This window comes from Hetaerina americana, unplaced genomic scaffold (assembly GCF_022747635.1).
Source record: "Hetaerina americana unplaced genomic scaffold, ioHetAmer1.1.p SCAF_3, whole genome shotgun sequence".
NCBI lineage: Eukaryota > Metazoa > Arthropoda > Insecta > Odonata > Calopterygidae > Hetaerina > Hetaerina americana.
Genome location: NW_027286874.1, coordinates 27,346,891 through 27,360,161, shown reverse-complemented (window position 1 = coordinate 27,360,161; position 13,271 = coordinate 27,346,891). Strand labels below are relative to the sequence as shown.

Sequence of the window (13,271 nt, the reverse complement as noted above, 5' to 3'; positions counted from 1 at the left end):
TAATTAAAATTTGCTATTTAAATTATTAAAGTGAATTGATATTACTAAAATATTAAAATAAATAAAAATAATTAAAATTTGCTATTTAAATTATTAGGGTGAATTGCTATTGCTAATATGTGTTGCTATCAAATTGTCATAGGGTGAATAACAACTAAAGTCATGACAATACATGTAGAAAAGGAAAACCAAGACATTGCACCATCACCAAAAAAAGGTATCTTCAAACTCAAGGAAGAAACTTGAAATGTGGGGTAGGGAAGTTGAACAACAAAGCAAAACAAAAAATACTATTTTAGTGAACAAAACAAAATGACCCAGTTGCATAATTCCCGGGCAAAACACTAAAACAAAATCGTTAAACCTTAGCCATATCACAGGGTCAACCACAACATTATTTCAAGAGTAACAGATTTTGGTACATACTTATACATGCAATGATGAAACATTACTTCCTTTTAAACAAATTTTTTCTCAAATTCTACATGCCATCTTCAACATTTATTGCAGTTGAAGAGCCCTTGCATTTATGGTATCAACAAGTCCAAATTAAAAAGAAAAACTTTCGTCTCATCTTCCCTGGTATTTGTGCAACTGGAACATACACATATAGATTCAATAACTTTTCAGCCAAAGTACCTCATCATCAGGGAACTCTATCACAGGTTCTGGAGTAGGAGGCTGGACTATCTGAGAAAGTGCTTGTTGTGGTGGCTGATTAGGTGCATATTGGTGTAGCTGGAGAGAGGGGTGTGATTGTTGTTGATGGTGCTGAAGGAATTGGTGTGGACGATGATATTGGTGCGATGGTATTGATGGCTCTGGACGTGCCCTCGGCTGATGAGCATTTCCCTGAGACTGAAGAATCTGCTCTGTTGGAGAGGCTCTTTCCTCTTGCAGGAAGTCAAACTCTCTGAGAGCACTCTACAGGGTGGTTCAAAGTGAAGGAAGCAATGGAAGTAGAAAGAAAGAGTGAAGTCCTTCATACTACACAGCCCAGAAGTATATGCTACACTATTTATGGATCATAAATACTATTGTGAAAAAAAAAAGGATTTCCAGGTGATGGGAAATGAGAAAACTATCAAGCCATTCAATAAGCACATCTACTGAAAAAAATCTCCAGAAGAGGGTCACTCCCACCTGCCCTCAACTCATGCAGAGGCTTATGAAAACAATATTTATTTCTAAATATCACAGCACTTCATCACAACAAAAATTGCATTGACAAAAAGCAATACTACAGCAGCTACGTGACACAATATCAGCAATATAGCAATTATTTACATAGAAACAGAGAGGCATGTCTCTATATCACATTTAATAATATTAAGTCTTGAGAGGGGGTTAACTCTAGCACCAACCTTTGTGTTGTAAAACTAAACTACATGCAAAATATCCTACATTCTAATTAGCTACAAAGTGAAAAAGGTGGTTCAAGACAGCAAAGTAAGAAATTACAGTAGAAAGATAATGAAGTCATTCATAATACACAAAATATTAAGTAGCTTATTCTGATAACTCATATCATTGTGCACATACACTATGATAACTCACTACATAGCAAATAAGGAAAACTAAATTTTACAACTGCAAAAACCACACTATCAAAAATTGATTTTTCATTACGTACGTGATGTATTTAAAAAAAGGTTTATACAGTACAATTAGAGCAAAAGGTATTTGAAAGAATATCTTATAAATTAACAAAAATCATATGTTCAATAGATGACAACAACTTTATGAAAATAAACTGAATTGAAGTAGACTTTGGGCAGAATTGCAGCTTGATCATTACTAAGCCTGATAGCTGAAAAACTTCCATTCAATAATTTAATGCAATAACTTGCAATGTAAATAATATTGTAAAAAGATGTTGGTATCTCTTTAGTTATTTCTACTAAATTATAATGTATATATTACAATAAGCAATAAAATTTAATATGCCCTTACCCCTTTGTTTTCCAACTTGGTGGAAACAGTATTCTTGATGGAAGAATGGAAATAAGATTATCCACAATGTATGAAAAGGAGAAGAAAAATATGCAACAGTGAATGTACCAATTTCTGTTAACAGAAAAAATAGGCAGACTTTTAATTGCTTTAAGGAATATGAGGATTAATTAACCCACTTTCAAGAAAATACGAATTACACTACTGGCAACATGTGTAGGTTGATACTAAGAATACGTGAAGCTTCTTTATCTTTTTGAAGATCAGTGAGAGTTTCAGTGAAATGAATCACACAAAAAATAACAACTAGATGAAATTACATAAATGATTGCATAGAACTATATTATCTTGAATATAGAATTCCTAAGCCAGAAAAATTAGTCATTTTGTTAGTGCTTGTAAGTAATTTCAAACATGTAAGCATGTAATACATAATTTTCAATTCTCACAATATGAATATTGATTAAATTACTTATAAGATATTAGTTTTAAAGGTCACATATCTATTGATAGCAATAACTCTGTTTGTGATTGACAGAACAAATTGCATAGATACTTCAAAACACACACATAATGGTAATGGTTTGCTGATTAGCTCGAAAAAAAACACACAATTATATTACATACAACCTTCTACTCTAAGATGAGATAAGTTAAGTTTATATCCCTTATGCAGTAGGGAATATGGGCATAAGGAATATTAAGGGGATATAAAGGCAATATCACACTTCATTCATCCGTCTCACAACACACAAATGATTACAGCAATTTTATAATGAATTCAGTAACCTTCCAGTTGCTTTCTGTAAATTAATAACATTTATTGACGTTTATATATATGCATTTTAAACAATTGCTAATGTTTATTGAAGTGAAGAGACTGGAGGCCATGAGTAATCTTATATTTACAAAGAATTTTAGAAAAGTAGCAGGTTTTTTCATGAAGACCTTCACTTAAAATTTTGAATGACAGATACAAGAAATCTTAACTTTTTTCTAGGCATATCACCATGTGATATCAGAAAGGTAGAAAGAGTTTTTTTTGAAAGATTCACTGTCGTGTAACCTGAAGACGAAATGTCATGCTAACATAACGGACTTTTATGCCAGCTAAGTTTAAAAAGTTCTGATAAACCATGAAAATATATTATAAATGTAGGAATTATAACTGTATTTATTAGAAAATACCTTACTCTGCACACAAACTTATAGATAACTACATACTTAAAAATTAATTAGAAAGGAATAGAAAGTTTCTACCTATGGTAGCATCATCTCCACTGCTCCAAGTACAACAATAAGTAAGGTGCAAGGCAATAATTTCAAGCCATACCAATTACATATCTTCACAAGCCATACTGATAACATGAATTTGAGAAATATATTTTTATGCATTAATATAAATCTTAAAAAGCTTTTTACTTTAGAAAACTGCCAGACATCACAGCGGCTTCTACAATGATGCAAAGCAATGGGTTTTCAATTGTTAAAAATGATAATAAAAATGATTAAAACTTTCTAATTGAAATTGCATGATAAATATTATACATTGGTTATCTCACTGTTTTCTGGACATTAAAATGCTAGGCCAGTAATTATATCTTAAAAGCATACAACCAATATGCCAAAAACTCTTATTATGAATTCAGAGAGGTTTCACATTTTAAGTTTGATTTGAATAAATTTATTGTGGGGTATGCCGTTTGCATTTAAAAAAATTAGACAATCCGATCTATATTGAAATTCAAATGACTGCATTAGCAAAAGGGATGTAACCGGCAGTCTCAGCAGTACTAACATATCAAACAAATAATTTAACATTCAAAATTTGGTGTAGTTACCAAAGCAACTATTTATTTTATAATTGTTGGAAGGAACTCATGGAAATTTATGGTTCATCAACGTAGAAATAATTGTCAAAAATGAGTAATCAGTATCTATATTCTAAAAAATTATTCCTGAATATTTTCATACAAAAAGAGAGAATAAGATAAAACAAGAAAACTTTTGGTTTTCAATATTCTGGTCCAATAAAGTACTTAATTCTTGAATTGCAACCTGGTAAAACAGGCTACACCCAAAGATATTGTTTTGACAGACTTCACCCCGTAGTCAATAAAGAACTTACATCATTAAAATATTTTCATAATTATAAAAGACAATTCAGCAACACTGCATATTAAAAATATGAATATTTATAAAAAAATATGTCCAATATGATAGTGCAGAATTATAAGACACTGCTGTGACAAAATCATAGCTATATAATTTTTTAAAAACTTCATGCACAGGAATAAATAAAAAAAACTTATCAAAAAACTAATAATTTTCAAATAAAATATCTACTCACGAAGGATATGCTTTGAGTTTCTCACTCATGAAATTAATTCATTGATACTCACCAAAAAACATTACTTTTTGTGCTATAAACACACTTAAAAATTGAATCTAGGCATAAAAAAAAATTTTTTTTTAAAGAGTGATTGTTCTGAATAATATTTTATGCATGGCATATATTAAATGTTAGTATATTAAAGCCCGATATTTTTTCAAAATAATTTATATTTCCTGAACTCTTTCATGTAAAAATATGAGTTGTCTGTTTGAGAACATTTTCATACAGTTCCGTAGAGCAGAAAATTTTCACACTTCATGGTGACATAATATATCTAAGTCAAAAGTGAGTACATTTAAAAACATTATGACTAGTTTATGATTTAAACAAGACATTATCAATTAATTGACTGAAAAAGCCACAGCTTATCTATATGGACAAGGTATCTTTTATGTGCCGAGCAAAAAAAATATTCGTGGCTCAACAAATATACTTTCACGGCACTTATTCAGCTAAAATAGGGTTCAGAATTAAAAAGTAATAGTTTGCATGTTTGTGCTTATATTTTATATATATATATATATATATATATATATATATATATATATATATATATATATATATAAAAACAATATAAAGTGTGTGTATGTATATATATACACACACACACAGATAATGTGTGTGTGTGTATGTATGTGTGTGAGACACACACACACACATACGTGGGACGTAGTAGGGCTTGAGTCCTGGGCAAGCCTATCTGGACACTCTCAGCTCCACCCAAGCTGGGTGATTTTTTGGGTACCAGATCATCCTGGATAACCATAGCCAGCACAAGGAAAGGAACATCCCGCCCCCACCCTGATCCCGGCCCCCACTCGTCGTTGTGCTGAGCACTGGGTGAACTCTAATATCACCTATAAACAAACCTTTGGATTGATTACTGTGTTTATGGTTTATACATACAAACATGTATCGATACATGCAATGTACAAAGTGTTTTCAAAAAAAGACCGGACTGATTTTATTCTGCGCAAACCGTTCAACGGATCGAAGAGAGAGACAGTGTGCCATCTAGCGACACATATGATGACTAAAACGAGATGTATTGCGTTTGTTTACGTCGAGTCGTTACGCGGCAGCAGCGGTACGTCAAATTACGAACGATAAATTTTGTTTCAAACTTGGCAAAAGTGCTACGGAGACACTTGGAATGATTCAGCAAGCCTTTGTTAATGAAGCTATCAGTCGAAGCCAGTGTTTTGAGTGGTACAGTCGTTTTAAATCGGGTAGAACCTGGACAGATGAAGATTCGCGAACGCAAATTGCCGTTTAACTGCTAGGGAGATAGCTGAAGAAGTAAACATTGGTTTTGGATCCTGTTTGACGCCGCGTGCAACGGCAGCAATGAAGGAGCTTGAGGAACGAGGGAGGAGCGAGAGGACTGTCATTCTTATCAGGATATACCAGACTGTGGACAGAGAAATTATGTGATCCGGTGTTTGACATATCATCTATATAATGCAATAGCGACATTTAGCTAGTTTCAATCAGAGCTAAATTGTCCCAAGAATATATTTTTGTTGACAAATTAATTTAATATTTTTTGAGATACTAGCGACATCGGAGCACTGGTCTCACGACGAAGGCAATGATATCGCGAGCATGTTTCTGCCTTTTTTTCGGATATTAAGTTGTTCCATGAATATAATAATACCTTCATAACAAATACAAAAAAGATTTTTGATAGCACTTAATGGGGTAACTTCGTCTTAAATTTTGACAGCAACATTAATACTAAAATGCTCCAAAATTTGGAATTGTTTGTTGGGGCACACAAAGACGGCTAATAATACCATTTTGATTGCATTTAAAAAAATCATACTCTTTACCATTCAAATCAAATTGATTTTCGCTAAATGCCGAGGTCTGTTTAATTGAAAGAGGCCCAGGCATTTCCTTGCTTATCAGCGTCAAACTCAGGGTCGCATTTTCTGCGCCCACGGTGAGAAGAATAACAACATGGCGAAGGTGTGTGTATCCGAACACCGCGACGCTCAAGGTCGATGACTGACGTCAGTCCTAGTTCTCAAAGTCTCTAAAGAAGAGCCCTTCCTCCTTCAGGCTTGTAAAAAGGCATACTTGGAATAAATCTGGGTCAGCTAATGGATATTTCACTCGAGGAAAAATAACTGAAATGTAAATAAATTCCTCTCAATTTAAGTTTCATATTCACAAAAAGTACATTATCAATAGCTCTAACCGGGTCGGAGTTCGTCGTAACCGCAAACAGGATGTGACTTTGAGTGCCTGTTTATATCCATATTTCCTAAATATGATTATCTTCCAAGTGTGGTTAAGTTTTTCAATGTCTGACAAGGCAAGTTTATGCTTTCTACCTTCAACGTTGCTGCAATATCGAGTTCCGAATTTCTCCAATTAATTGTTTATATATCGTACAGAAAATTCTTAAGTATTATTTTCAAAACTTATTTTGGGTAATGTGTCAACTAACGTGCTAGTAACTTCCGTCAGTAATACGAAAAATGGCCATACTGAACCATTCATTGATTCGAAGTCACAATATACAGTTTAACAAAAAGATTTTCGCCTCCTTCCCACGTGAACGGTAAGGTAAACGTATATAGACATGAAATATACATAGACACTCGTATAATATGTTTACACAAGTAAACATTACATGACATAACCTATTTTAGTTCACAAAATTCGTAACGCTTTACCCGAAATGCAAGGCAAATGTTAGCCTGATGGATACAGGTTTAAATTTTGCGATTAGCGATGACTCTCTGATCGGTCCCCTCGAAACACACTGAACGAGAGAATGTCCTTTTCACAAGAAATTTTCGCGGAATTACTTTAAAACTATAATATTGGAGTATTAGAATAATTTTAGTTGCCATCACGGATAAGAAAACACCTTTCGTAAATTTTCCGATGAAATCTTTTTTTGCAATTGATACATTTTTTTAAAACTGCAGGATACATATCGGAGGGGTTACCAATCGGAATACATTTTGGGCCTCCGTCAAATTAGTACCACTTAGCGGAGTATTTATTTATGTAAACTTAATGGCATCAAAAATTCGTTAAACTTAACATTTTTAATTTGGAGACGTTTTAACAATTTCCTTGACATGAGGTTCCCTCAGAATTATAACACCAAACTTAATTTTAACTTCTATATATCACCATGCAATACGTTCTACAGTACTTTCGTTGCAACCTTCCCTAATTCGAACGGGCTTCAGTTATTCCCGCTAGTTATCTGAACCCCTGAAAGGAGAATCTTCGACCAGTATCGCCTTCTGCGTGAATACTACGCCGCAAATGTCTAATTTTAGTTCAGAGTCTGGCAAAACTCACTGGTGAAATTCTCAGATTTTTTTCTGAATTCCCATACTTTAACATGCCCTGCTATGCATCTGGCAGATACAGAATTGCCTCTTAAATATTTTTCCGGTCGCACGGAAATTGACTAAGATGGGTTGATTGACAAACGAAATTAACAGTGTATTTAAATTAGGGAAACGATCTCAAAAATGCAATTTCTCTTTTTGTTTAATATTTCATTCGAGATTTTAAAACGACTTTAATCTCCGTATAACAATAATATCGCAATGAAATCGTATATTTGTATTTCTTAGCGCTGTCACGGTTATGATGGCTATCGCTCTGCTAACTGAAGGATCTTTTATCAAGCATCCTGATTTAAAATACAGGGTTATGAGACATTTTAAATGGTGAATTTAACCTTCATACCCATGTATGCTGGGAACACAATCCAACAGAGCAGATATTCCCAAAGAACTTTCCCAATTGAATATGACTAAAAGAGGCGAATAAATTGGAACGACGTTTACAAGACGAGAGAGTTTCTCAATATTATCTATACTATAAGGCAACCAACTAACATGCATACACAACGATGAAAAATAATTCCTGCCGAGTTTAACCTTTCGTATGACGAACATTCTCATCATAACACCGCCGAACACACGACAAAACGATGTCTGAAGTATTGAAGGCAATGTCGATAACATCCGCAATCCCATTCCCAAGCTCTCTCAGCGACAATATTATGGCAGTATTCAAAGCATTCGTGATTTCTCGCAATTTTTCTACGTCCCGTGAAAACTTGTTAGAAAGTAGGTACGGAGTTTTAGAATTACAACACGTCGAACGAATCAAGTTATAATATAAAAATAACAGGTCATACCATCAATAGATAAGTAGGGGATGAATCGCAATGATTAAGTTCCGAGAGTAACATTCCCATAAGTGTTTCAACACAGCATTTTCAAGGAAAAACAGAGCGACACGTGCCGCAAGGAAGTGGTAGAAACACGATGGAACGCTTCATTCATAATAAATACAATGGAGTGGTGGGTGACATCACGAAGGCAATACTCTCATAGCAATCGGCTTAGCCTTCACCTCTAATCGCGCAATACTCAAAGAGGAAACTGCGTATCACATTCCAAGTGGCATGCCATCATGAACGTGAGTTCTCCATTATATTCCTTCATCCGGCCGTGCGATATTGACAGTAATTATTAAAAATTACGTAAACAGTGACAGCAAGATATAATTACGCAAAACAGGAGAGACCACGCATACTTTATCCCCACAAAAAAGTAACAATACCTTATTAGGTAATTTCTAAAAAAAATTAGGAAATAATTGAATATTGAGTATTAAATTATTTGATAATAAAATATCAATAAAAAGTAATTATTAATAATCCGATCCCACCATCTGTGGAATTTGGCAAGAGAAAGAAAAAAATACGTAAATACTTGTTTTGTTTAAACGGCCTTTACATAACTGCCCCAAAGCACACTTCCTGACCAGGTGTCAGCATTACAATCAAATTCGTCGAAGTCTTGATAAAATCGGTACAAGTAGGTGGAGACATTATTAAAAGGACTATTTATGGGTAAGGAAATTCAAAATATTTCAAATAATAATCCCACGACAAAAAATTTTTCAAGGAAGGGATATCCTAAAATGTCCAAGTTTATCGCCACTCATCGACAGTATAAGTAAGATTTATTTTAAAACTGTGATTCCACACAAAATTGATTTAACGACAGAACCTAAAATGATTTGAGAATTTGTTGAAAACGACTCAACCGGGAGTCCATTGACACTTTTAAAAACTCACCAAGCATGCAACACTTATTGCATTAAAATACTTAATAAAATTACGACGGCACAAAATTTACAGAGTTAAATGACGCATTTTCTTTTAACATCACAATACTTACGTAACGAAAGAACAGTTAAATATAAAAAAAGCTTTAAATATTATTAATTCATAATTAATTGCGTCTCGCCAATGAGCAATCTATTTCCGGAATCCTTTGAATTATGAAAACTTCAACGAAAAATACTAAGGCAGCTATGTGAGATTGTTAGAAGTTATTGAACCTTTGGGTGAGATATTTTATCCTTGGGTACTATTGAGATTTTCTAACTCGCTGAATTCAGGGCAACAGAAATGGGCAATGACCAGAAAATCACGTAAGAACATTTGGCCATAATCAGCCTCGTATGCCTAAAAGGGCAAGTCTTTGCTCTCGTTTTCACCCCTCTCCTCGCGATGAAAGTAACCACGTTCCACAAGTAGTGGGAGCGAGTGCTACTGCGAGTGGAATGCTCACCGGACCTTAAAAAAAAACGCCCTAACAAATTTGATCAAAACCAACCCACTCGATAAGACTGGCTCTTTACTAATGGTAAAAAAATGATCTCTGAATCCAAAACTTCTTACCCTGTCCACGTTCACACTAACGAGAGTCACATGCTTCCATCGCGACAGTCGACAGTTTTGAGGCTCCACTTTTCCCTTGCAGTCAGCGTGAGGAGGCAATTCAGAGCCATCACCCCCAAACAGGCAGAGGGTTGCATTGGAAACACAGGTCAAAGGAGTTGTATCGATCTCACAGGCGCGTCTCTTAACGCGAGAAGCACGGGACACGCGGCGCCGCCGTCGGAACGTCAATCTCCTCATTAGGACGGCAAGGCGAGCGGATGGACCCACCTCGCCGTCCCGCCTACCGCCATCCAGATGCATGACGGAGGATGGAACGGTGGGCGAGGGACAAGGCAGCACGACACACCCCCACGGAAGAACGGGCGCGTGAAAAGCAAACGGAAACAATCGGCCGCCCACGGGGCCCAGCTCCGGCCTCCTCACGGTCTCGCGTTTAAAAAACTTTCTCTCGAGTGCGGCGCGACTTGACGCAGGCGTTATCACGTGACTTCCTCCCCCTCTGCGTAAAGAGGGTGGGTGATTTCCGATACTCAGCCAATGCAATAATACCGACGTCAAGGAGAAATGTGACTCCCGACTTGCCAACAGCGTACAGCCGACAAATCGTTGCATTAATTTCCAAAAAATTATCTGCGCACAGCTAAAATTTCACCGGCTACAAAAAGAAACAAATTGTAACTGGAAATAAACAATGTGGAATGGGATGGAATGGGTTTTACCAAGACGTTGTTTCTATGATTCTCCAGTTTCTTTCATTTCACAGGGAAAGTGAGGGAAACGGACACCAAAAAACGCAAATTTACTATTAACATATATAATCAGTGAAAATATGCCTACTTATATTATCAAACGAAGAGGTGAAATGGTGTTTGCTAGCTAAAACATTAATTTAAACTTGAGCTTAACTGGAATAATATGTGCAAATGGATAAATACAAACTTGCCAAAATATTTGTCCATTTATTAAAGAATAGATGATATTGATAGAAACATTTTATGTAAAAATCAATACAAGTAACTTTACTTTGAAGAAGGTAGGAGTTGACTTGTTGGTTCCAAGTTACATATTTTGCCATAACCATAAACACAATAATCAACCCGAAGGTTGGTTTGGTAGATGATGGTCAAGTTCACCCAATGGCATATGAAAATCAGACATCAGGGTAAGGGGGCCAGATCCCTTCCCTGTGATTCCTGGCTATGGTTTCACAGGAAGATCTAGTACCTGAAAAATCACACAGCTTGGGCGGAGCTGAGTGTGCCCTCCAGTCAGTAGTCCAACACTCTACCCCTTGACTATTAAGTCCCCAATTAAGGATATAAATAATAAAATACATGGTGAATTCCTTTATAAAAAATAATGGTAATCATTGAGCTTAATAGCAGTGATGAATCTACTAGAATTGTTTCAAAACATTATAATAAGTATTTAAAAAAATAAGCATTATAAAGGGAAACTATTAAAAAGAACTTTTTCAATTGCAATAAAAAAACTTAATTCCAACCAGTACTTCAACTCAGGGCTTTGGCAGATACATTATTAGGTATAAGTATCTATTTCCTTTTTTTCTGTTATATGTTGACTTTTACCTGTGAGCAATAGGTAGGTAAGCACCCATATCCTGATTACATATACAACAACAAAATTGAAAGTTTTCCATTGTACCTAATGACAGTGGGGAAAAATGCCTGCTGCAATAATTTTTTATGTATAAATTATGAGGGTTCAATTTGGTTTATTTCCACTAATACGCTTAGGAAACAATGTTTACAGCATTTTTATTACAAGCATGCCAGTTAAAATGCAATTTTCAAAACCCATAACGACACCAAAATCAATGATTCATTTATAATAAAAATGATATTCGGATATAAAGTCACTTCAATGGCCTTTATTTCTATAGCAGCATTTGATTTTATTATGCAACACAAAAGCAATAGATGTGGGGTTAACATTAAAATATTCAAGGTAACACAAGCTACAATATACACATGAAAAAGCATGCAAAAATATTTTTGAAATAAATTGAAAAAAGAATAAAAACTTTTAAAATTGCATCAAAGATGTAAAAAGAAAATAAAACAAAGATTACTACCATAGTTAACCAACAAAAATTAATAGAATTACCTAGGTAGAGGAAGGGCAAGACAAAATTATTTGTAGCAAGTTCTACTGAGGAAAATATACTTGCCTAAAACAACAACATAGGGCATATATTCATCTATATAAACTCCTTGATATTCAACAATTTTACAAATAAATAACTAATGAAAATTATGTAAAACCAGTCATCACATGAAGTAAAAGTGCTTCACATGCTTGCATTAGGCTTGGTTGAGATACTGATTGCTTATTTTGCAGTTGTAGAGGGGGCATTTGGCAGATAAATGGCCACTGGGAAGTGAGATAAAGAGGACAAGCACCAAACATTATGTGAACTATTATGCTCTGCCTGAGTTTTAGTCATTCCATGGCTGCTGACAGGAGACATTAAGATTCATAAGTAAATCTAGTGCTAAGACACAGAGGTGAGGTATTTACTTGATGAGAAGAATGGATGGTGGGGATGGGGTTAAATAGAATGACAGAGAACCAGATGACTGTCACTCAACCTGGCATTTTACAAAATTTTCAATCCTCCAATCAAATACACACATCAACTAAACATTGAAAATAACTGCCATTTTTACTTTTTAACTATTGACTGTATGCAGCTCTTGGACCTGAGTGCCAAGCAAATATTCATAAGTTAAAATGTCACTATGCTATACCACAGATGATGAAACCTACAATTCCTGTACATCAAGAGAACCTTAAGATAAAAATATATGTCACAACACTGCAACAGTAAAATCTAATTGATGAAAAGCTTCCAAAGAAACTGCGGGAGATGCTGCAACAGTAAATTTTAACGGAGTCAATTGAAATGCACATTAGCGGATGACTCCGTTAAAAGTTACTGTTGCGGCATCTCCCGCAGTTTCTTTGGAATTTGTCAAGGTATAAGCACCATAAGTGTTTAAAAGTTGGCTTTAACCTCGTGGACTGTGGCGCGTCGCGCACGAATACGAATGCCTGTGACATTGTATGTACGGCATTTCGTCACAACATCTAGTTCCTTTAAAAGCCCCAAAATTTCAGAGTTTAAGAGGACGCCTTGGATTGGGGTCTTTTCATGATATA

At 34.9% G+C, this 13,271-nt stretch overlaps 1 protein-coding gene across 5 annotated transcripts in view; it reads right to left on the bottom strand.

The window, feature by feature from the left end:
- Pkn (serine/threonine-protein kinase N) overlaps positions 1 to 13,271 on the bottom strand; it is a 101,899-nt gene that overhangs the window by 12,825 nt on the left and 75,803 nt on the right. For 3 of the 5 annotated variants that reach the window (XM_071588360.1, XM_071588359.1, XM_071588356.1), the window contains 2 exons: positions 1,954 to 1,986; positions 640 to 924 (listed from right to left, as the gene is read on the bottom strand). The exons of 1 other annotated variant lie outside the window; for it this stretch is intronic. In XM_071588360.1, coding sequence (XP_071444461.1) covers positions 640 to 924; positions 1,954 to 1,986 — 318 coding nt within the window. The remainder of the gene's footprint in view (positions 1 to 639; positions 925 to 1,953; positions 1,987 to 13,271) is intronic. One more of the 5 variants, XM_071588357.1, reaches the window with a different exon arrangement.